The sequence below is a fragment of the Theropithecus gelada genome, chromosome 16, assembly GCF_003255815.1.
Source record: "Theropithecus gelada isolate Dixy chromosome 16, Tgel_1.0, whole genome shotgun sequence".
NCBI lineage: Eukaryota > Metazoa > Chordata > Mammalia > Primates > Cercopithecidae > Theropithecus > Theropithecus gelada.
Window position 1 is genome coordinate 48,774,942 of NC_037684.1, and position 24,780 is coordinate 48,799,721.

General features: G+C 49.0%; 1 protein-coding gene across 5 annotated transcripts in view; it reads left to right on the forward strand.

The window, feature by feature from the left end:
* Positions 1-1,778: 1,778 nt before the first annotated feature.
* The window catches only part of TMEM94 (transmembrane protein 94), a 46,293-nt gene continuing 23,291 nt past the window's right edge, over positions 1,779-24,780 (forward strand). For 3 of the 5 annotated variants that reach the window (XM_025361507.1, XM_025361508.1, XM_025361509.1), the window contains exons 1-2: positions 1,779-2,067; positions 18,724-18,853. In XM_025361507.1, coding sequence (XP_025217292.1) covers positions 18,830-18,853 — 24 coding nt within the window. In that variant the 5' untranslated portion in view covers positions 1,779-2,067; positions 18,724-18,829. Of the gene's footprint in view, positions 2,068-18,723; positions 18,854-23,249; positions 23,487-24,780 lie in introns of those variants that run through there. The other 2 variants (XM_025361505.1, XM_025361506.1) reach the window with 1 other exon arrangement.

Consider the following 24,780-nt stretch of genomic DNA (forward strand, 5'->3'; position numbering starts at 1 on the left):
TTTGTAGAGACAGGGTTTCACCATGTTGGCCAGGCTAGTCTTGAACCCCTGACCTCAGGTGATGTACCCGCCTCAGCCTCCCAAAGGGCTGGGCTTACAGATGTGAGCCACTGCACCCAGCCTCCTCCTGTTACTTTTAAACAAATGACTAGGTTGAAAAGGTGGCTGCCAGGCAGGATGGCCCATATCTGTAATCCCAGCATTTCGGGAGGCCGAGGTGGGTGGATCACGAGGTCAGGAGATCAAGACCAGCCTGACCAACATGATGAAATCCCATCTCTACTAAAAATACAACAATTAGCGGGGCATGGTGGCACACGCCTGTAATCCCAGCTACTCGGGAGTCTGAGGCGAGAGAATCGCTTGAACCCTGGAAGTGAAGGTTGCAGTGCGCCAAGATTGAGCCATTGCACTCCAGCCTAGGTGACAAGAGCGAAACTCTGTCTCAAAAAACAAAAACAAAAAAAAAAAAAAAAAGAAAAGAAAAAGAAAAAAAGAAAGAACTTTCAAAGCAAAGCATAGGGAACCATGTGACGAATGAGCAGAGGTGGAAAGTTCTCTGACATGTTTAAAGAATGCTGGTGGGCCGGGCGCGGTGGCTCAAGCCTGTAATCCCAGCACTTTGGGAGGCCGAGACGGGCGGATCACGAGGTCAGGAGATCGAGACCATCCTGGCTAACACGGTGAAACCCCGTCTCTACTAAAAATACAAGAAAATTAGCCGGGCGAGGTGGCGGGCGCCTGTAGTCCCAGCTACTCGGGAGGCTGAGGCAGGAGAATGGCGTGAACCCGGGGGGGCGGAGCTTGCAGTGAGCCCAGATCGCGCTACTGCACTCCAGCCTGGGGCACAGAGCAAGACTCCGTCTCAAAAAAAAAAAAAAAAAAAAAAAAAAAGAATGTTGGTGAATCTATGTGGCTGCAGGAATAGTTTAGCCTGCGGGGAGTTCGATCTGGAAATGTATGTCTGAGTCAATTTATGAAGGGCTTTGAACATCAGGGGAAAAGATTTGGACCTATTTGCAAAGATGAACTATAGGTTTTTGTGTGTAGGGTAGTGACATGATTCCAACGGTGTTTTAGGCAACAGCTAAACTGGGTCATACAAGATTAGGTACCAAAATACCATTTTCTTGTCCAGCTGAGAAAGGAATTTTAATTACGTAATTAAATTCATGAATGTGGGAAGGGGTTCTTACTTCACAGGGCCAACCTCAGCTCCTTCCCAATTTTATAAATAAGTTTTGTTTGTGTTTTTGTTTTTTTAAACAAGCCTTCCAGACTTAGATCTCTGGGAAAAGAAAAGTAAATACTGACACAGGCTTGTTTTGTTTTCCCAAGAGGGGTCTACCAGGCGATTTCTCTAATTACCTAGAAAAAAAAATTAACTTGTTTTTCCCTTAGATTTCAGCCGAGCTGGAAGGGGGAGGTAGAATTGCAGTATTGCCTTAGATTTTCTAGCTTCGGTTTGGACGCAATATTCGTCCTGAGGGAGTCCCTCCAAGGCCTCTCGGAGCAGGGAGCCTCCAGGCATTTGTTCCCAGCAACAAGGAGGGAGCTTAGAAGAATTTAAGAGAGGCGGGGAGCTCTGTAAAGGGCTTATTTTAAAAAGAAAGGGAAAAAGGCGGTGGGGGGGCGTGCCGCCTATCTTTTTAGAATAATTCCGTAGGAAAACGAATTGAAGCTAAAGCCGTGCCCTCTGGTCAGGGCTTCTGGACTACAAAGTGCCTGAGCATTACGCCCAGGAAAGGACAGTTGCTTTTCACTCTCCCGGTCGCATCACTCGGCACCTAATTCCGCCAGGCTCTCAGAGGGGCGGTTGCAGCTACAGCCTGGCACGCCGTGTAGCCAATAAGAAGCCAGAATTCACCCCCATTCTCAAATTCTGACCAATCGGTGGCCTGAACTTTAGCTCTCTGCCAGGCGCCTCTGTTGTCCGGAACGGAGGCAAGCCCCCTTAGAGTTGCCAGTAACGGACATGGCTGCGGCCCCCGGAGGAGGGGACGTGAAGTGAGGAGGGGGCTGGGAGGGGAGAGGACGCGGGCAAGCAAGACCGGCCCCGTGGCCCCGGTAAGTACGAGAAGGCCCGTGGCCCGAAAGTGGGGAACAAGGGGGCGTGGGGCTCGGCCTTGCGCGTCCTTTGGATTCTTGGTCAAGGAAAGGGGAGTCTGGGGTCTGCACCCAGAGAACGGCCTCAGGGGATGCCTCCTGAGGGGGAGTCCAGGGACTGGCTCTGGTCTCCAGCTCTTGACCATTGCCTTCCCCCGAGTCTTCAGACTCTTGCTCTCGGCCCTGGATTGGTCCATTGTGGGGTCTCTCGCCAGAAATAAAGCCTCTCGCCAACAAAGAATCCCTGCCCCAGGTCTGTCGTGCCTGGGCCCTGGCCCTGAGGGCTCCCAGCGCCGACGCCCTGAGTATTTATTTGGAGGCCCCTGGAAGTCCTCATACCCCGACCCAAATAAAGACCGTTGTGCCGCCTGCGCGCGCTCTCCGCAGCCCCCCGGGGTCCTCGCGCGGCCATCCCCAGCTGGATGGAGCCGGCCAAGGGGCTCCTGGCAGCCCTCCCTGATCTTGCAGTTTGGAGCGTGCTTTCTTTTCCTTCCGCCTTTCCAGAAGCGTTTTCAGGCTCCTCAGAAGCAACCATAGGCTACCATCCATGGCATCGGATAAAGTGATTCCTGTGCAATGCCCCGGTTCCTGTGCCGCACACCCCTGGAGCCCAGGTCTCCCGGTTCCTAGCATGCCACGATGCGGCCCCTGCCCGCTGCCCAGCGCCAGATGCAAGCAAAGCCCCGCTCTTTCATTGGTGTGTCACCGCGGGCTGCACTTTGGCATTGCCTTGGTCACGTGCTGCTACATCCCACCCTCTCTCCTGAGTTTTTCGGTGGCTCTTGAGGGAAAAAAGGAGGGAGCTCGTTATGGAATCTGTTTTCCTTCTGGTGTGTGGGTGTGTGCATTGGAGAGAAGGATCGTTTTCTCATGATTTATCCAAGATGCTAAGCTTTAGTGACATAGTTGTTATTCCACAGGTAACCTTGGAAGATGGAAGCAGGGAGGGGGCAGTTTTAACATTTTCATTTTGCAGATGTGGAGATTGTTCAGAGAGGCAAGGCCAGGGTCACCTAGAGCCAAACTAGAATCCGAAAGTCCAGGGGTGTTGAGTTCTTTATCCGCCAGAGCCAGTTGTTTCCTAGGTGTGACCTGAGGAAATCAAGTTCCCTGACTCCCCTGAGCCTCTTGCAGGGTGGCTCTGGGCATTAAAAGTGATGGGCATTAAAAGTCGGATCCTCCTATGCTTCCTGGCAATTACTAGGGTCTTCATGCCTGGTTTGCATTCATTAATTTTAAGAAGCCAGCAGGTAGTTCTCTGGCGGACTAGATCCTGGGGCAGAACTAAAATAATACAAATAAATAAAAAAATTTAAAGCAATGGCATTAGTAAGGTTCAAAAGAGTCAAAATAATGCCTGTAATCCCAGCACTTTGGGAGGCTGATGTGGGAGGATTGCTTGAGCCCAGGAGTTTGAGATCAACCTGGGCAACACAGTGACAAGAAAACCAAAAAATTAGCTGGGCATGGTGGCACATACCTGTGTTCCCAGCTCCTTGGGAGGTGGAGGCCAGAGGATCGCTTGAGTCCAGGTCAAGGCTGCAGTGAGCCATGATCATGCCACTGCACTCACTCCAGCCTGGGCAACAGAGCAAGACTCTGTCTCCAAAAAAAAAAAAAAAAAAAGAGTCATGGAATCAGAAAGTTTGCAAATCACTGTAAAGATCAGAGCACATTAAAAAGTAGACTATGGTAACCCTAGAACAGGAGACAGCACGTTCAGATAAAATCCTCAAAACATTGCAAGTCTTAGCTGCTGTGTTAGCTCTAACTTCCTTGCTCACTGGTTCTCTTTGTCAAAACTGCAAACAGGAAAACTGGTGGATACTGTGGAGTAGTACATTGACCAGGGAGGTGAAGTACAAACCATCCTCTTCATCATCAGCCCCCAAATAATTGAGAGTTAACTGCCCTTGAACCCCCAGGCCACCACGCCCCTTGTTTGTGGTGACTTGACATCAGATGAGACTGGGAGAGCTAGGCCTGGACAGTGAAATAGAAGAGAACAGAAACTCCTTGACATTTCTATTTTGAGAAGTTGCTAGGGAGTGCCAGCTGCTAGTGCTGAGAACCAGCCTTTTGGAAACCTTAACTCCTGTAGAAACTAATGAGAAATGAAGGTTGTGATCGTCCAGTTCATCCCTGCTGCTCTCTCCCTAAGTTAGGCTTGAGAAACAGTTTCTACAGGAGAGGGAGGAGTCCTAATGTAAATACTACCTACACCCAAGGCTTTATGTATTTAGCTTAATCTGATGAATCAAGTTGAACTCTTACTATAGCAGTCCGAGCCTGAACGCCACAAAGCCTTTAAGTCCATTCCTGGTGTTCAAGTGAGAAGCTTCTGGGTCAGGCTTGGCACCAGTTGGTAAATATGTGTCAATATTTCTTATCTTACTATTGTGTTAGTGTTGTTTTTACGATGGTGCCTTTCTTTACCAAAATGATAGGATTTAAAAATATTGTTTAAAGGCCGTTTCCAGGCAGGCCTGGATTTGTTTATAGCAGCACAGGTGAACTAGAGGGTAGGCCATGGCTGAAACAGGAATGCTTTTCTTCCAAGCAGACCCGCCAGCCAGAATGTGTGGTTTGGTGATCAGGGGTTTGTGTAATAATAAGCTTTGCCTGTGGCTGCTGAGATGGTAGTAAACAGGATGGGTCACATGGCATGACAAGTAGTTTAAGGGCTAGATTTAGACACTGATGGCCTGTGTAAGGAAGAGCAAACCACACGCTGCTTGCTTTGGGTTTCTCTAGCTCCGAAGGCCAGAAGTGATGGGAGAGGGGTGAGGGGTGTCAGAGAGAAGAACCTTGAAAGGCTTAGAGTGGTATTTGAGGAACCAGAAATTTTAGTGTACTATGATTAAATGAACCCAATTTTCATAACTTCAAGGGCTTCTTGAAAAGGAGGTTCATGGTACCAGTCTTGCTTGGTAGGGAGGTGAACAGAAAAATACTGGGAAACACTTTAAAAAGATGTATGCTGGAGAAAGACTCAAAGGTGTATTCAAAGAGTGTAAACCTTCATTACGTTGGCATGAAAGCCAAGTGGGGCATATTGCTTAGCTATAAGGCAGAGCCTATTGCAAAATCAGAATCAGGAGTTGCTGATTTTTCTTTCTTTTTTTTTTTTTTTGAGACAGAACTTGCTCTGTAGCCCATGTTGGAGTGCAGTGGTGTGATTATGGCTTACTGCAGCCTTGATCTCCAGACCTCAGGTGATCCTTCCACCTTAGTCCCCTGAGTAGCTGGGACCACAGGCACATTCTACCACACCTGGCTAATTTTTGTATTTTTCTTTTTTTTTTTTTTTGAGACGGAGTCTTGTTCTGTCGCCCAGGCTGGAGTGCAGTGGTGCGATCTCGGCTCACTGCAAGCTCTGCCACCTCCCAGGTTCACACCATTCTCCTGCCTCAGCCTCCCGAGAAGCTGGGACTATAGGCGTCCGCCACCGCGCCCAGCTAATTTTTTTGTATTTTTAGTAGAGACGGGGTTTCACCATGTTCTCCAGGATGGTCTCGATCTCCTGACCTCGTGATGCACCCGCCTCGGCCTCCCAAAGTGCTGGGATTACAGGTGTGAGCCACCGCGCCCAGCCAATTTTTGTATTTTTTGTAGAGACGGGTTCTTGCCCTGTTGCCCAGGCTGGTCTCAAACTCCTGTGCTCAAGGGATCTGCCTGCCTCGGCCTCCCAAAGTGCTGGAGTTACAGGCATGAGCCACCGTGTCCTGCCAGAAGTTGCTGAATTTTTAAAATTATGGAAAAAAATACACAGTATAATATTTTCCATTATAACCAGTTCTGCGACATTAAGTACATTTGCATTGTTGTGCAACCCTCATCACCATCCTTTTCCAGAACGTTCTTATTTTCCCAAACTGAAACTCTGTCCCCGTTAAACATTTAACTCCCCATTTCCCCCTGCTCCCACCCCCTGGCAACCGTCTTTCTACTTTCTGTCTCTGTGATTTGACTATTTTAGAAACCTCATATAAGAGGAATCATACAACATTTGTCCTTTTGCGATTGACTTTTGTTTTGTTTTGTTTTGAGACAGAGTTTTGCTCTATCCTAGTCTGGAGTGCAGTGGTGTGATCTCAACTTACTGCAATCTCTGCCTCCCAGGTTCAAGCAATTCTCCTGTCTCAGCCTCCCGAGTAGCTGGGATTACAGGCGCACACCACCGCGTCTGGCTAATTTTTGTATTTTTAGTAGAGCCGGGGTTTCACCATGTTGGCCAGGCTGATCTTGAACTCCTGACCCCAGGTGATCCACCTGCGTCAGCCTCCCAAAGTGCTGGGATTACAGGCATGAGCCACCGCGTGCAGCCTGAAGTTACTGATCTTTTAAAGATATATTGGATACATTCACATGATTTGAAAATCAAAAGGCACAAAAGTATGTGTATGCAAGGGCAGGAAAAAGTATAAAAAAGAATTTTTTTTTTTTTTTTTTTGAGATGGAGTCTTGCTCTGTCGCCCAGGCTGGAGTGCAGTGGCCGGATCTCAGCTCACTGCAAGCTCCGCCTCCTGGGTTTACGCCATTCTCCTGCCTCAGCCTCTCGAGTAGCTGGGACTACAGGCGCCCGCCACCTCGCCCGGCTAGTGTTTTTTATTTTTTAGTAGAGACGGGGTTTCACCGTGTTAGCCAAGGTGGTCTCGATCTCCTGACCTCGTGATCTGCCCATTTCGGCCTCCCAAAGTGCTGGGATTACAGGCTTGAGCCACCGCGCCTGGCCAGAATTTTTTTTAAAAAGTATCTATAGTAAAAATTCTCCTTCCTGCTCCCAACCATTCGCTAGCCACTCAGTTCCAATTTATTAATTTTTCCTTTTGTGGGTTATGCTTTTGGTACTGAATCTAAGAAATGTGACTCACAGTAGGCCGGACGCGGTGGCTCGCGCCTGTAATGCCAGCACTTTGGGAGGCCGAGGTGGGTGGATCACGAGGTCAGGAGATAGAGACCATTCTGGCTAACACGGTGAAACCCCCTCTCTACTAAATATTAGCCGGGCGTGGTGGCAGGCACCTGCAGTCTCAGCTACTTGGGAGGCTGAGGCAGGAGAATGTCCTGAACCCAGGAGGCAGAGCTTGCAGTGAGGCGAGATCATGCCACTGCACTCCAGCCTGGTGACAGAGCAAGACTCCATCTCAAAAAAGAAAAAAGAAAGAAAGAAAGAAATGTAACCCACAGTCACAAAGACTTTTTCCTATCTCCTATATAAGTTTTACCATTTTACATTTAGGTCTATGATCCATTTTGAGTTAATTTTTGTATATGGTACAAGCAATATTTCCAAGTTCTTTTTTTTTTTTTTTTTTTTTGCATGTGAATATTTAATTGTTCAGCACCATTTGTTGAAAAGACTATCCTGTCTCCACTGAATTGCCTTTCATCTTTCTCAAAAGTCACTTAAACATATATTCCTGGATCTATTTCTGTCTGCTACTGTCTAATGCCAGGCTATAATACGACATTGCTTTATCATTGTTGTTGTTGTTTTGAGACAGAGTCTCGTTCTGTTGCCTAGGCTGGAGTGCAGTGGTACGATCTCAGCTCACTGCAACCTCCACCTCCTGGGTTCAAGGGATCCTCTTGCCTTGCCTCCAAGTAGCTGGAATTACAGGTGCACACTACCATGCCCAGCTAATTTTTTGTATTTGCAGTAGAGACAGGGTTTCACCAGGTTGGCCAGGCTGGTCTTGAAGTCCTGAGCTCAAGTGATCTGCCTGCCTTGGCGTCCCAAAGTGCTGGGATTACAGGCGTGAGCTACCATGCCTGGCTCCACATTGCTTTAATTACTGTAGCTTTATAAGGCTTGAAGTTAGGTGGTGAAAGTCTTCCAATTTTGTTATCTTGGCGTAGTCTGATTTGAGTGTCTTTTCTTTTTCTTTTTTTTTTTTGAGATGGAATCTTGCTCCATCGCCTGGCTGAAGTGTAGTGGCGTGATCTCGGCTCACTGCAACCTCTGCCTCCTGGGCTCAAGCAATTCTCCTGCCTAAGTCTCCCAAGTAGCTGGGACTACAGGCACGCGCCACCAGGCCTGCTGATTTTTGTTTTTTTTTGTGTTTTTTTGTTTGTTTGTTTTGAGATGGAATCTCGCTCTGTTGCCTGGGCTGGAGTGCAGTGGCACAATCTGGGCTCACTGCAAGCTCCATCTCCTGGGTTCACGCCATTCTCCTGCCTCAGCCTCCTGAGCAGCTGAGACTACAGGCACCCGCCACCATGCCCGGCTAGTTTTTTGTATTTTTAGTAGAGACGGGGTTTCACCATGTTAGCCAGGATGGTCTCGATCTCCTGACCTCGTGATCTGCCCACCTTGGCCTCCCAAAGTGCTGGGATTACAGGCGTGAGCCACCGCGCCTGGCCAATTTTTGTATTTTTAGTAGAGACGGGATTTCATCATATTGGCCGGGATGGTCTTGATCTCTTGGCCTCGTGATCCGCCCGCCTCGGCCTCCCAAAGTGCTGGGATTACAGGCATGAGCCACCACACCTGGCCTGAATGTCTCTTATATGCAGAATTGAGCATCTTTGCATATGGAGAAACCATTGGATTTCTTGGTTTCACATTCTCTCAGGGTTGGAACTGTCTTCCTAACCTCTACCTCATGTATTAATTATCTCCATAATTTCTCAGGCTCTGCTTGGTTCCCTCTAGTGGTGGGGAGCTCATTGCTTCACAGGGCAGCCTGTTCCATTTTTAAAAATACAAGGTTCTGGCCGGGCGCGGTGGCTCACGCTTGTAATCCCAGCACTTTGGGAGGCCGAGGCGGGCGGATCACAAGGTCAGGAGATCGAGACCATCCTGGCTAACACGGTGAAACCCCGTCTCTACTAAAAATACAAAAAAATTAGCCAGGCGCGGTGGCGGGCGCCTGTAGTCCCAGCTACTTGGGAGGCTGAGGCAGGAGAATGGCATGATCCCGGGAGGCGGAGCTTGCAGTGAGCCGAGATAGCGCCACTGCACTCCAGCCAGGGGGACAGAGCAAGACTCTGTCTCAAAAAAAACAAAAAAAAAAACAAAAAAAACCCACAGTTCTAAGGCTGGCCATGGTGGCTCACACCTGTAATCCCAGCACTCTGGGAGGCCGAGATGGGAAAATCGCTTCAAGACAAGCCTGGTTAACATAGTGAGACCCCATCTCTCTCTCTCTCTCTCTCTCTATATATATATATATATATATATATATATATTTTTTTTTTTTTTTTTTGAGACGGAGTCTCGCTGTGTCGCCCAGGCTGGAGTGCAGTGGCGCGATCTCGGCTCACTGCAAGCTCCGCCTCCCGGGTTCACGCCATTCTCCCGCCTCAGCCTCCGAGTAGCTGGGACTACAGGCGCCCGCCACCACGCCCGGCTAGTTTTTGTATTTTTAGTAGAGACGGGGTTTCACCGCGTTAGCCAGGATGGTCTCGATCTCCTGACCTCGTGATCCACCCGCCTCGGCCTCCCAAAGTGCTGGGATTACAGGCTTGAGCCACCGCGCCCGGCCTATATTTTTTTTAAAAAAAGAAAAATGTAAGTTCTAGGCTTGACTCAGTGGCTCACATCTGTAATTCCAGCACTTTGGGAGGCTGAGGTGGGAGGATTTGCTTGAGCCCCAGAGTTCTAGACCAGTCTGGGCAACATAGCAAGACCTTGTTTCTACAAAAAAAAAAAAAAAAAAAAAAAAAAGCAACTGGTCATGGTGGCATGTGTCTGTAGTCCCAGCTGCTCGGGAGGCTGAAGTGGAAAGATTGTTTGAGCCCAGGAATTTGAGACTGCAGTTCCAGTGAGCCATGATCGTGCCACTGCACTCCAGCCTGGGCAGCAGAATGAGAATCTGTCTCCAAAAGAAAAAAAAGGAAAAAAATATATATATACAGTTTAAACTATATAGAAATAGAAAGGCCGGGCGCGGTGGCTCAAGCCTGTAATCCCAGCACTTTGGGAGGCCGAGACGGGCGGATCACGAGGTCAGAAGATCTAGACCATCCTGGCTAACACGGTGAAACCCCGTCTCTACTAAAAAAAAAAAAAAAAATACAAAACATTAGCCGGGCGAGGTGGCGGGCGCCTGTAGTCCCAGCTACTCGGGAGGCTGAGGCAGGAGAATGGCGTAAACCCGGGAGGCGGAGCTTGCAGTGAGCTGAGATCCGGCCACTGCACTCCAGCCTGGGCAACAGAGCAAGACTCCGTCTCAAAAAAAAAAAAAAAAAAAAAAAAAAAAAAGAAATAGAAAGATACTGTACATTTGAAGTCAGTCTAGCTCTTATAGCATCCTAGTTCCTGTTTTGGGGCCTCCCAGAGTAAGCCTGACCCTTCTCACTGCTTATAGCCATGATACCTTTCTAGCCCTGCTTGCACCCAAAATGTGTTTTTGGTGTACTAGCTAAGCATCTTCAGTTCTTTCTGCCATTTCTCATGTCTTGGTTTCTCCAACCTGGTTACTGGTCTCTGAAGGCCTTCCAGTTTTGTTAGTGTCCTTCTTAAAGTGTGTGATGTACAACTGAACAAAATATTCCAGGTGTTCTCTGATATGTACAGAAATCAGGCTTCCTCATTTCTTGTTAGGGACACGGGATATCTATTAATGAAGCCTAAATGTGAATGAACTTTGAGTGAGCACACACTCATATTGAAATTGCATCTAATTAATCCATTTGTGGTAGTTTTATACAGTAGTTTTTGAACCTAAGTGCAGGACTTAATATTTTTTCCAGTTAAACTGAACCCATTTGATTTGGCCCATCACTTCAGCCTGTTGAGAGCTTCTTGGATTTTGACTTTGATCTCCTTTCCAGGTTTATGCTATCCAAGAATTTGATTAGCATACCATCTGTTTCCTCACCCAAGTCATTGATAAAAATATTGACTATAATGCCACCAAGGATAGAATCCTACAGCTTGCTATTAAAAATTTCCCTCCAGCTTAACACAGATCTATCAATTAGTACCCTGTGGGCACCACCATTAAACTGAATACAAATCCACCAAACTGTATTTTTTGTGTGTTGGGCATGGCTAGCGTACAAGCACAGCTAATGAAGTTTGTCCTTGAAGGGATTAGAAGGACAGCCAACTCCTCATCTTGCCCTCAATCTGAGCCTTGGGCTCCCACTTAGTTCTTTTGGTTTTTTTTTTTTTTGGAGACAGAGTCTTGCTGTCTTGCCCAGGCTGGAGTTCAGTGGCACGATCTCGGCTCACTGCAAGCTCCGCCTCCCAGGTTCACGCCATTCTCCTGCCTCAGCCTCCCGAGTAGCTGGGACTACAGGTGCCCGCCACCACGCCCGGCTAATTTTTTGTATTTTTAGTAGAGATGTGGTTTCACCATGTTAGCCAGGATAGTCTTGACCTCCTGACCTCATGATCCGCCCACCTTGGCCTCCCAAAGTGCTGGGATTACAGGCGTGAGCCACCGTGCCCAGCCCTTAGTTCTTTTTGACCTTGTTTCTGAGCTTGGCATCAGGAAGCATCCACCCCTTTGTTTTCATGGCTACTATTGCCACCTTTGTCTAGATACTTGGCATGGCAAACCAAGATTATCGTCATTTTCTTCTAACTCTTCTGCCTAAAATTTCTTTCCTTTTCCCTCTGATTCATGTTCTACCCTCTTAAAATACTGCTAACAGCCTGGGTGACATAGACCCTGTCTCCAGAAAAAAAATTGTCAGGCGTAGTGGCACATACCTGTGATCCTAGCTACTCGGGAGGCTGAGGTGGGAGGATCACTTGAGCCTGGGAAGTTGAGGTGCAATGAGCTGTGATCGCACCACCGTACTGTAGCCAGGGCAATAGGGTGAGACCCTGTCTCAAAAAAACAAACAAACCTGTGGCCTACTCAGAAACCCAGACTCTTCAGTGACTCCTCAGAGCCTCTCCATTTTGGCCCCTTATCCCTGTGTATTTTTTCATTTTCCTTCCTTCCTTCCTTCCTTCCTTCCTTCCTTCCTTCCTTCCTTTTCCTTTTCCTTTTCTTTTCTTTTCTTTTCTTTCTTTCTTGACGGAGTTTCGCTCTTGTTGCCCAGGCTGGAGTGCAATGGCGTGATCTTGGCTCACTGCAACCTCCGCCTCCTGGGTTCAAGCGATTCTCCTGCCTCAGCCTCCCAAGTAGCTGGGACTACAGGCGTGCGCCACCACGCCAGGCTGATTTTTGTATTTTTAGTGGAGATGGGGTTTCTCCATGTTGGTCAGTCTGGTCTCAAACTCCCGACCTCAGGGGATCCACCCACCTTGGCTTCCCAAAGTGCCGGGATTACAGGGATGAGCCACTGCACCCGGCTCTTTTTGTTGTTGTTGTTAGAGACAAGGTCTCATTCTGTTTCCCAGGCTGGAGTGCAGTGGCGTGATCATAGCTCCCTGCAGCCTTGAACTCCTGGTCTCAAGGTCCTCCTGCCTCAGCCATATTCTCAGTCTTTTTCATTTTAGTCATTCTGATGGGTGTATATTGGTCTTTCATTGTGGTTTTAAATTTTTTTGTAAGACAGGGTCTTGGTATGTTGCCCAGGCTAGTCTCCAACTCTTGGCCTCAAGTCATCCTCCCCCGTCAGCCTCCCAAAGTGCTGAAATTACAGGCTTGAGCCACCATGCCCGGCCTTCTCATTGTGGTTTTAATTTTTGTTTCCCTAATGATTAATGTTGTTGACCATCTTTTCATATTCATATTGGCTGTTTGTATATCTTGTGAAAAGTCTGTTCAAATCTCTGCCTGTTTGTTTGTTTTATTTATTTATTTATTAAGACAAGGTCTCACTTTGTTGCCCAGGCTGGAGTGCAGTGGCGAGATCATGGCTCACTGCAACCTCCAACTCTTGAGCTCAAGTGATCCTCCTGCCTCAGCCTCCCAAGTATCTAGGACTGCAGATGTGTACCACCATGCTTGGCTGAAATCTTTGCTCATTTTAAAATTGGGTTGTTGGTCTTGTTACTGAGCCGTAAGAATTACACACACACACACACACACACACACATATATATATATATAAAATAATCATATATTTTTTTTAATCCCAAAGACTTCAAAACTACTTTTGCTTTTTGAGACGTGATTTTGCTATGTTGCTCAGGCTAGACTCGAACTCTTGGCCTCAAGTGATCTGTCTGCCTCAGCCTCCCAAAGTGCTAGGATTATAGGCAGGAGCTACTATGCCCAGCCTCAATTTCTTTATGGCACGTTTTGAAGAGTGGAAATTTTTTTTATTTTTATGGAACAATTTATCAGTTGTTTCCTTTTATTTATTTGTTTTTTAGAGGCAGGGTCTCACTCTGTTGCCTAGACTGTAGTGAAGTGGCACAATCATAGTTCACTGTAACCTTCAACTCCTGGGCTCAAGCGATTCCCCTACCTCAGCCTCCCAAGCAGTTAGGACTACAGGCGTGCTCCACCAGACCTGGCTAAAGTTGCTTTCTTTTATGGTTTATGTTTTTTGTGTTTTAAGAAATCTTTGCTTATCCCAAGTTACAAAGATTCCTGCCCCCACCCCTCCTGCATATTTTCTTCTGGAAGTGTTATAGATGTAACCTTTATGTTTAGATGTGTGATCCATTTTAAGTTAATTTTTGTATATGGTATGAAGTAAGGGTCAATATGTGTGAATCTAGTACTACTCTGTTCTGTCCCACTGATTTGTATGCCTCTCCTTGTATCAGTACCACATATTTTGATTACTGTAGCTGTATGTTAAATCTTCAAATCAGGTAGTGTAAGTCCTCAGAATTTGTTTCTCTTTTCAAAATTGTTTTGCCTATTCTAGGTTCTTTATCTTTCCATACAAATTTTAGAATCAGCTTGCCAATTTCTGTGGAAGTCCCAGCTGGGACTTTGATTAAGATTGTATTGAGAGGCTAGGCGCAGTGGCTCACACCTGTAATCCCAGCACTTTGGGAGGCTGAGGCAGATGGATCACCTGGGGTCAGGAGTTCAAGACCAGCCTGGCCAACATGGTGAAACCCCATCTCTACTAAAAAAACAAAAAATTAGCCAGGCATGGTGGTGGGCACCTATAATCCCAGCTACTTGGGAGGCTGAGGCAGGAGAATCACTTGAACCCAGGAGGCAGAGGTTGCAGTGAGCTGAGATTGTGCCATTGCACTCTAGCCAGGGCAACGAGAAGGGGAATAAAAAAAAAGATTGTATTAAATCTATAAATCAGGGGATAATTGTCATCTTAATACTGAGCCTTCCAATCCATGAACATTGTATATTTCCCCATTTATTTAAGTCTTCTTTAATTTTTCTCAGCAGTGTACAGGTCTTACATATATTTTTATTAGAATAATTTATAGGTTTTTTTTTTTTGAGACTGAGTTTTGTTCTTGTCACCCAGGCTGGAGTGCAATGGCGTGATCTCGGCTCACTGCCTCCAGGGTTCAAGTGATTCTTCTGCCTCAGCCTCCCAAGTATCTGGGATTACAGGCACCCACAACCACGCCTGGCTAATTTTTGTATTTTTAGTAGAGATGGGGTTTCACCATGTTGGCCAGGCTGGTGTGGAACTCCTGTCCTCAGGTGATCCACCCACCTCAGCCTCCCAAAGTGCTGGGATTACAGGTGTGAGCCACCGCGCCCGGCCATGCTGTTTTTATACTGTTATAAATGATATTAAAATTTTTATTTTCTGACATTTGATTATAGTATATAGAAATATATTTATATTTTGTATTTTGACCTTATATCCTACAACTTTGCACCCTTATTTGTTTTAGTATCTTATTTGTAGATTCCTTAGTATTTTCTCCATATACAGTTGATCTTGTCTTCTGCAAATAAAGACAGTTTCACTTATTTCTTTCCCATCATTATGCCATCCATTTGTTTTTCTTCCACCTTGCTTTTGAGTCCTTATTCTTCACCTAAGTGGCACTTGGTTCACATTTTTTGCTTGCTGCTGATAGTAATGGCAGTTGTCTATTGAGTACCTACTATATGTCAAATATTATACTAGATCCCCAGCATATACTATTTTTCATAATTCTATAGCTCCTCTGTGAAATAGGTATTGTCATTTCCATTCTATGAACAAAGAGGCTCAGAGGGACAAATAATTTGTCAAGGCCACTGGCGTTCAAGACAAACTGGAGCTAGGATTTGAACCCAGGGATATTTGGCTTTGAATCCTGTGCTTGTTTTCACAGTGGACTAGGAGCAGAACTGGCCCTTTAAGGACCTGGCTACTGGTTTCAGATCAGACAGTTAAGAATGGCTGTCTCCCAGAATCCCATGTATGGAATGATGGGAAAACAGAGACTCTTAGAAAAATGTCCTGTTCCTGGCTGCCCTCTCTGTACTGCTGTGGTTCCAGCTGGCCACAGAGTGATTTTGCTTTTCTAGCGTTGGCAGAAGGAGTTAACAGGCACAGTCCCCATCTGGCTCCTGGTGCTTTTCCCTGTGTGGCAACGATCTCATCCAGCCCCTGCTGGGATGGGGTGCCATGGGGACCTCGAGCTGCAGTCGTAAACAGGACTGGGGCAGCCTGAGTCAGACAGTGGCCTTGGGGAGGAGTGGCTTTGGTCCCTCAGGATCCCATTTCGGTTGGCTGCCAAAGACTGAATGTCACTGCATTGCAAGGCCACTTCCAGCGTCCCTGTCTGTATCTGAGCCTTTGAGGCTGGCTCAGTTTTCAAAGGCAGAGGTGGGACAGACTTTGTTGCTCAGCCTGGGGCACCAGCATGGGTGCCACCTTGAGAGGAATTGGACGGGGTTTTGGAGTGGAGTTGGCGGTAGAACTGGGGACTTCTGGTTGGGTCCTCCGGACACAGCTTTTATTGTTTCTTGACAGCTTTTTTCTGGGTCAGTTCTCCTGGGTTTCTGCCTGGTACCCCTTGACAAGGCTTGCTGCTGGCCCCCAAAAAACTGTCCTAGTCGTTAGGTTAGTGCTTTCTCCAAGAGGAGTCGCTTGGCATCAGACCAGAATACTCAGTGTCACTCTTTGCTCAAACACACCCTGGTCTGAGATCATGAGAGTTGTGATGGCTGCCAGGGCGGGAGGGTGGGGGCTGGTGAGGGTAGGTGGGGAGGTAGAGCCAACCTCATTTTCCAGGTAAGCAGCCCGCTTTTGTCAGACCTGTTGTCAAATTGGGCTGCCACTGCGTTCTGGGGACGCAGTGGACGTCCACCCTGCTGCTGTCCCAGCTGCCCGCTGATTATCCAACTTGCATATCTAGATTTCACTTGATGTTAAGACTAACCTTAAGTTTTTTTTTTTTTTTTTTTTTGAGACCAAGTCTCACTCTGTCGCCCGATTGGAGTGCAGTGGCACAATCTCAACTCACTGCAACTTCTGCCTCCCAGGTTCAAGTGATTCTCCTGCCTTAGCCTCCTGAGTAACTGGGATTATAGGTGCCCACCACCACGCCTGGCTAATTTTTGTATTTTTAGTAGAGATGGGGTTTCACCATGTTGGCCAGGCTGCTCTGGAACTCCTGACCTCAAGTGATCTGCCTGCCTTGGCCTCCCAAAGTGCTGGGATTACAGGCGTGAGCCACTGTGCTCGGCCTTAACCCTAAATTTTCAAAATGCTGGCTGGGTGCAGTGGCTCATGCCTGAAATCCCAGCACTTTGGGAGGCCGAGGCAGGCAGATCACTTGAGGTCAGGAGTTCATGACCAGCCTGGGCAACATAGCAAGACCCAATCTCTACCAAAAAAGTAGTAATAATAAAAATGCCAATAAACCCTTTGGGAGGCTGAGGTGGGTGGATCACCTGAGGTTGGGAGTTGGAGACCAGCCTGACCAACATGGTGAAACCCCGTCTCTGCTAAAAATACAAAAATTAGCTGGGCGTGGTGGCATATGCCTGTAATCCTAGCTACTCAGGAGTCTGAGGCAGGAGAATCGCTTGAACCCGGGAGGCAGAGGTTGCAGTGAGCTGAGATCATGCCATTGTGCTCCATCCTGGGCAATAAGGGTGAAACTCCATCTCAAACAAACAAACAAACAAAAGCCAATAAACCAAGGCTTTTCCTGCATGCTGTAATTCAGTGATAAACAGAGTACATATGGAACAAAACACAGCGTGCCTTTGAAAATGAAGGTTGAGGCTGGGCACAGTGATTCACGCCTGTAGCCTATAGTCGCGGAACTTTAAGAGGCTGAGGTGGGGAGCATTGCTTGAGTCTAGGAGGTTAAGACCAACCTGGACAACATAGCAAGACCCCTTCTCCACACAGAATTTTAAAAAATAATAATAGCCTGGGCATGGTAGCTCATGCCTGTAATCCCAGCACTTTGAGAGGCTGAGGCAGGTGGATCACTTGAGGTCAGGAGTTCAAGATGAGCCTGACCAACATGGTGAAACCCTGTCTCAACTAAAAATACAAAAATTAGTCGGGGATGCTAGTGCATGCCTGTAATCCCAGCTACTTGAGAGGCTGAGACAGGAGAGTCACTTGAGCCCAGGAGGTGGAGGTTGCAGTAAGCAAAGGTCACGCCACTGCACTCCAGCCTGGGCAAGAAAGCAAGACTCCATCTCAAAATAATAATACTAATAATAGACAAAATGGGCGGGCGCGGTGGCTCACGCCTGTAATCCCAGCACTTTGGGAGGCCGAGGCGGGCGGATCATGAGGTCAGGAGATCGAGACCATCCTGGCTAACACGGTGAAACCTTGTCTCTACTAAAAATACAAAAAATTAGCATGGCGTGGTGGCGGGCACCTGTAGTCCTAGCTACTCGGGAGGCTGAGGCAGGAGAGGCATGAACCTGGGAGGCGGAGCTTGCAGTGAGCTGAGATTGTGCCACTGCACTCCAGCCTGGGTGACAGAGCAAGACTCCATCTCAAAAAAAAAAAAAAAAAGAAAGAAAGAAAGAAAATGAAGGCCGGGCACAGTGGCTCATGCCTGTAATTCCAGCACTTTGGGAGTCTGAGGTGGGTGGATCACGAGGTCAGGAGTTCAAGACCAGACTGACCAAAATGGTGAAACCCCATCTTTACTAAAAATACAAAAATTAGCCGGGCGTGGTGGCAGGTGCCTGTAGTCCCAGCTACTTAGGAGGCTGAGGCAGGGAATTGCTTGAACCCAGGAGGCGGAGGTTGCAGTGAGCCAAGATTGGGCCAGGGCACTCCAGCCTGGGTGACAGAGCGAGACTCTGTCTCCAAAAAAAAAAAAAAAAAAAAGAGAAAATGAAGGGTAAAAGAGAGAGAGTTTGTACCCCTCCAGAATCCTCTCTGTGGCCCTCTCCCTCCTGGGCTCAGAGAGTGGAATTCATCCAGAGCTGACTGCTGCTCGACAGGGCTGACCCCGTCTGTTGGTCAGTGAGTCTCACTCTTTTCCACGTACCATGCTCTGGTTTAGATGATACTGTTATGTTGGGAGGCTGAGGCGGGAAGATCACTTGAGGTCAGGAGTTGGAGACCAGCCTGGCTAACATGGCAAAACCCTGTCTCTACTGAAAAATACAACATTAGCTGGGCGTGGTGACACACACCTATAATCCCAGCTACTTGGAAGCTGAAGCAAGAGAATCGCTTGAACCCAAGAGACAGAGTTTGTAGTGAGCCGAGATCTTGCCACTGTACTCCAGCCTGGGCAATAGAGCGAGACTCCGTCTCAAAAAAAAAAAAAAAAACCAGATACTGTTGTGTTTCACAGTAGCTGCCTGTTCCAGCAACCTGGGTGATTTCTTTCTTCTTTTTCCCCAGATGTTGGGACCGTGACAGACTCACTGGGGTTTGTACATGCTGGGGAAGAGACTTCCTTTTGGGGGTGACCACATTCATCTGGGCATGCCTGCAGTACTCTTGGCCCATGGACCTGAAGGAGAAGCACCTGGTAGGCCATATCCTATTACCTTATAGGTATCGTCTGTGTGTCTCTGTTGAACTCTCCCTACTTGTTTTTGCCTGGGAGGTCCTTAACTGGGGGCTTTAAGCAAAAGTTGAGGGAGGAGGCATGGCTCTGAGTCTTGGGGGATGCAACTGTGACCTCTCGGCTGGAAAGCACAGACTCACGGAGCTATGAATAAAGGATGAAGGTGGACCTATTAACCGCATGGGACCAGGGTTTCTGATTTAGGTTGGCTCCAAGCCAGTCTTCCACTTCTTGCCCAGGGGTGTGTAATTTAGTTTGTTTGCCCTTTGCTAGGGCAATGTCCTAACCTGCTGAGCTGTGCTGAGGGCTGTTGGGCACCCTCTCTGTGGTTAGGGAAGAGCTCCCCAATCAGACTCCAAACACAGCTGCCTAATCAGCTGGTGGTGAGCAGCCAGGTGGCCCAGGCCATCCATAAAATCGGTCTTCTCCTCCCAGCCTGGCTTGGCCCAGCTTCTATGTACACCATCTTTGGATGGAGGTAGAGTTGTCAATCAGAAAACTCTTCTCCCTTGACAAAGGCTGCCCCAGAGGAAGTCCTTTTGTCTCTTGCCAACTTCTGCCACACCTTCCTAATAGATCTTTCTGTCTCTGCTCATCAGCCTCCACATGGCTGCCACAAAACTGGTCACTGGTTCCACACGACCTACTTAACCTGTAGTGTGTGCAGAGCCCTCCAGAATCCTGCTCCTGCCCGTGGATTTGGTGGTCCTAGCCTCCCTGCTTTGACTTTAGCACTAGTAATTACTCTAAAATGCTTCCCACCCCTTTTCCTGGAAACTTCTGTTCTTCCTTCAAGACCCAGTTTTGGCATCATCTTCTCCACTTAAGTCCTCCTTCCTTCCAGAGGTCCTTCCTTTCAGCATTCATAGCACTTCCACCATTGTACTCACTATTCTATGGAAATAACTCATCTCTTCCACTTCATCTCAATATCCCTAGCTCACAGCACTGAGCCTGGCATGTAGCAAGGGCTTAGTACATATTTATTGACCTGAACTTCTGAATAGTGATCTTCCTTCCAGGGAGATCTTGGGAAGGTCTGGAGAGGGAGCTGTGGGCTCACTCCCTGGGCCTCTGCTGGCACCGGGCTGGCTGACTGCTTCCAGTTCAGCTCCAGGCCTCCTGTGTCTCTGGACCGGCTGTGCAATAGGCTTCTGGAATTGAACTTGAAGCAGGTGTGCTTGGCCTCCTGTTCACAGCCACCTCTGGGTGCTCAGCAGATATCTACCCTAGCAGTGATTGGCACAGAGGGAAAGCTACACTTGCCTCTCTCCTAGCTGGGAATAAGATCAGAAGGTGTCTTGGAGGAGTAGGCTTTGGAGGGGCTGGCATAGCGGTCATTGATGGTAAGAGGGTCGTCCCCTGCAAACAGCCGCAAGGGCTCTGCGCTGCTCAGTTCCAAGGAGCACATCCCCAGAGGCTCTGCTGTTATGTAATGCGCTGGCCTGCCTGGGTGAGGCTGAATGCCCCCAAAACAGAGGATGGTATTGTCTTCTGGTTCCAGCCAGAACCACTGAACACTAGTGCCTAGTGTATGGGAGAAATAAAGTTCTGTATCGAGGGGCTGGCTTCTCTCTCCAGCCTGAGGGAGAAGACTTGAGGACCCAGCTGGATAGCTCTCAGGGGCCATTTTTCCTGGAGGGTTTCTCTTTGTCCTCCTCCTCTTTCTGGATAGGTGACCCCTGACCTGGAAAGCATTTTCAGTCATCACTGGCAGTCACCATACTATGGAATGGCAGCTTTGGGTTGGCAGAGCTTTAGGCACCAGGGAGGTGGCCCCTGGCTTAGAGAGGCTTATTGTCTAGTAGAGGAAGTGATAGTACAAGCAGGCTGGGCACAGTGGCTCACGTCTGTAATCTCAGCACTTTGGGAGGCCAAGGTAGGCAGATCATTTGAGACCAGGGGTTCGAGACCCGCCTGGCCAACATGGTAAAACCCCGTCTCTACTAAAAATACAAAAATTAGCTGGGCGTGGTGGCACGTGCCACTAATCCCAGCTACTTGGGAGGCTGAGGCAGGAGAATCGCTTGAACCCAGGAGGCAAAGGTTGCAGTGAGCAGAGATTGAACTACTGCACTCCAGCCTGGGCGACAGAACAAGACTCTGTCTCAAAACAACAACAAACAAAAATGGATAGTACAAGCAGTAAAGTAATAGGACCTAGTAGGGCCTCTAGCTGAGGTAACTTGTGAGTTGTATAAATGGACTTAAAAAGATAATCTCAGCTGGGTACGGTGTCTTATGCCTGTAATCCCAGCACTTTGGGAGGCCGAGGCAGGTGGATCACCTGAGGTCAGGAGTTTGAGACCAGCCTGGCCAACATGGTGAAACCCTGTCTCTACTAAAAATACAAAAATTAGTTGGGCATGGTAGTGTCTGCCTGTAATCCCAGCTATTTGGGAGGCTGGGGCAGGAGAATCTCTTGAACCCGGGAGGCGGAGGTTGCAGTGAGCCAAGATTGGGATCACACCACTGCACTCCAGCCTGGGGGACAGAGCAGAATCTCTAAAAAAAAAAACAAAAAACAAAAAAAACCAGAGGGTGTCTTGGAGGAGTAGGCTTTGGAAGGGCTGGCATAGTGGTTATTGATGGTAAGAGGGTCGTCCCCTGGCTTAGCCCAGGAGCGGTTTGGCTCAGAGATGATTCTCTGCTTCTGATCCATCAGTTCTGTCTCCTTCAAAGCCCTCACCCCTGTCCCCAGTCCTCCAGCCCACAGTGGCCCTGCTGTAGCAGTGATGGCCTGGGTTCCTGCTGCTTGGGTGCAGGGCTCCCTTCTCCATTTGCTGAGGTAGGCAGCGTAGGAAGGGAGGCAGGGCCCAGAGAGGGCTGCACTGGGGCCTGCACAGCAGGTAGGCTAGTCCCTGTGTGCTATTCTCGCTGGGGCCTGTCACATAGAAGGAACAGTGTTTGCGGACTTGTAGCTCCCACCCGAGCAGCGCCTCAGGAACAGGAGAGAGGGGACAGGAGTCTTTCTCTTTGGCTACAGCCAGATTGCAGAGCAGCAGCATCCTCACAGTGGCTGGCATGGAAGCTGACCCCCACTGCCAACCTTTCCTGCTCTCCATGGAGTCTTCCTGTTCTTAACCTCTGGACTGCCTGGGCCCTCCCTTCTGTTCTCACTCAGCACTCTGTTTAGGGGCCCCACAGGGAGCTGCGCTCATGAAAGGGAATGGGGAGGCTGGCTTGGGCTGCTGAGGCTCCTTCTTCCCTGCAGCTTGAGATGGTGTCGTCTAGGAAACGGAGGGCCCTGGAGAAACATGCTCAGGCTCCAGCTCACACTCTCCAGCTCTGGAACCTGTGAGACTGTTTCTTCTCCCCTAGGGTGTGTAACCCCATTATAAGGATGGCTTTAGGCAGAGAAGTGTCCCATCCACTCCTCATGCCTTGGCCCCTCCTTCACCGAGGGTGTCTGTGCTGTGAGCATCCCGTATGTCAAACTCGCGGTCCCTGAATGATGCCCCTGGAGCCACGACTGACTTAGGCTCTGCCTGATGCTCTGGCACGTGCTGAGGCAGGAGCTCCAGGTATCTGGCCTCCTCTCTGCCTCAGGGATGCCGGGCCTGGGCATTCCTGGGCAGCCTCATGGGCCCAGCAGCACTTGGGCAGGTATGTCTGAATGTATTGGGGCATCACCGGCTGCTGGCCCAGCTCTTCCCTGCATGGCTGTTGGGGTGTCCATGCTACCTGGCAGGAAGGTGTTGGAGTCTTCAGAGGCCCTTTGGGCTGGCTCTTCCCCCCCTACTGGATCCTTCCTTCTACCCGCTCGCTGCCTGGCCTTGGGCTTTGCCTTCCTAGAAGTCACTGCTTGAGTCTTCTCAGAGGCCAGTCCATCCCGTCCCCCTCCACACAGGATGTGCTGCTATTAATAACCCACAAGTCCCCTCTCCCCTCCTTCCTGCAGCTGTAACTATGGAAAGGGCTGTTGGCTTGGCTCCGTGCTGGGGAGTCGTCATGTGATTTGGGGGGTTCTTGTGGATGATGGGCTCACCCAGTGACTTGGGGACAAAGGACAGGTAGTTTGGGAAGAGAGCTGGGATTTGTGTGTCCCAGGGTTCCCCTTGATACTGGCAGTTGTCTTCAGGTTTCTGGGACCGGGGCAGTTTCTCCTCCATCTGTCCCTCTGTCTGTCCATATCCTAGCTGCATGGTGCCCCTCAGCTCACCCCGCAGTGGCCTCCTCTGAAGAGCAGGCCAAGCTCCTGGACATCTGGCAGCGCATCGGACAAACTTTCTCTTCTCAATGCTCCTGTTTCCTCCCTCCTTCTCTTTCCTCTCCTCCCCTCCCTCCCGCCCTTCCAGGGCTGCTGCCTCCTCCTCCCTCCCTGAATCTGCAGCGTGACTAGAAATAGGCTGAATTAATCAGCAGATTGAAGCTCTGCTCTGCTGCGCCGATTCTCCGCAGCACCCGGCTCCTTGCTCACACACTCTCAGCTGTCTCCATCTCTTCTCTCGTCTTCTCGCTCTCTCTCTTCACCCTCCCCGCTTTGAGGGAGGTGTTGGAAGTTCTTGCAGCTGACTGCTTGTGGCTCAGGCTCTGGCCCATGCTCTTCAAGCAGGCAGAGCTATGGATGCCCCATCAGGGCAAAGGCAACAAAGTGAGTATGCTGGCGGGGCTTTTATGCTTCTCTTTAAAATGCTGTGTTCTCTGCTTTGTGTGGGAGTCTTTGGGTTAGCGGTTGCTGTGAGCGTCCTGAAGACAATGCAAAATGGGAGGCTGCTTGAATGAGCATGGGTAGCCGGGACCTGGGAAGGGGACTGGGAATGAGAGCCAGAAGGCCAATGTGCCTGGGGAGCTGCCAGCCAGGTGCCTGAGTCACCCAGAGCAGGACTGGACCCAAGCCTCCCAGGGGATACCCTGCCAAGGCATGTGAGGACCTGGGTTTCCATGCACAGGTGATAGTAGCTCAGGGCCAGGATGTCATCCCTCCTCAGGGCCAATGAAGGCATTTTGAAGGCACAATGAAGAACCACGTGGGGAACTAAGACAAAAGCCAACAGGGTGGGGAGGATTTTTTCGTAGGTCCTGATGGCTACAGGAGGTGGGGAAGAATGTGGGTGAAAATGTTAAGGTCAGCATGAGCCAGGAAGAGGAGGAAGCAGCTCCGCTCGAGGCTCTGATTTGCCTGGCTGCAGACAGAGTCCATCTGTGTCTGGCTCAACTCAGAAGAGTGTGTAGTGGCTGAATCTCTGCTTCCATGATTCAGGCATTGTGTGGAGTCCAGCTTTGTGTCCCTTCTATACCTGCACTGACGACAATAGTGGGGACCCAGAGAGGGGGCCAGGCTTGAGGTGGAGTTTCACTATGTTGCCCAGGCTGGTCTCGAACTCCTGGGCTCAAGCGATCCACCCGCCTCAGCCTCCCAAAGTGTTGGGGTTACAGGCATGAGCCACCATGCCCAGCCAGCCAGTTCTAATTAGTAGTTATCTGCTGTTGTCAAGGCTGAAGGTCAAGGTCTAAATTTATAACCTGTCTACCTGAGCCTAGGGGACCTTGATTCTGTTGCTCCTGAGACAGCTGGAGTAGAAAGGAGAGCAGCTGCTGTGCCCAGAACGCCATGCAGGAGCTCTGAAAGGGGACAGGGCGGCCGGGCGCAGTGGCTTATACCTGAATTTCCAGCACTTTGGGAGGCCAAGGTGAGCGGATCACGAGGTCAGGAGTTCAAGACTAGCCTGGCCAACATAGTGAAACCCTGTCTTTACTAAAAATACAAAACTTAGCTGCACATGGTGGCGCATGCCTTTAGTCCCAGCTACTGTGGAGGCTGAGACAGGAGAATCGCTTGAACCCAGGAGGCGGAGGTTGTGGTGAGCCATTGCGCCACTGCACTCCAGCCTGGGCAACAGAGCGAGACTCCATCTTTTTTTTTTTCCTTTTTCTTTTTTATTTTT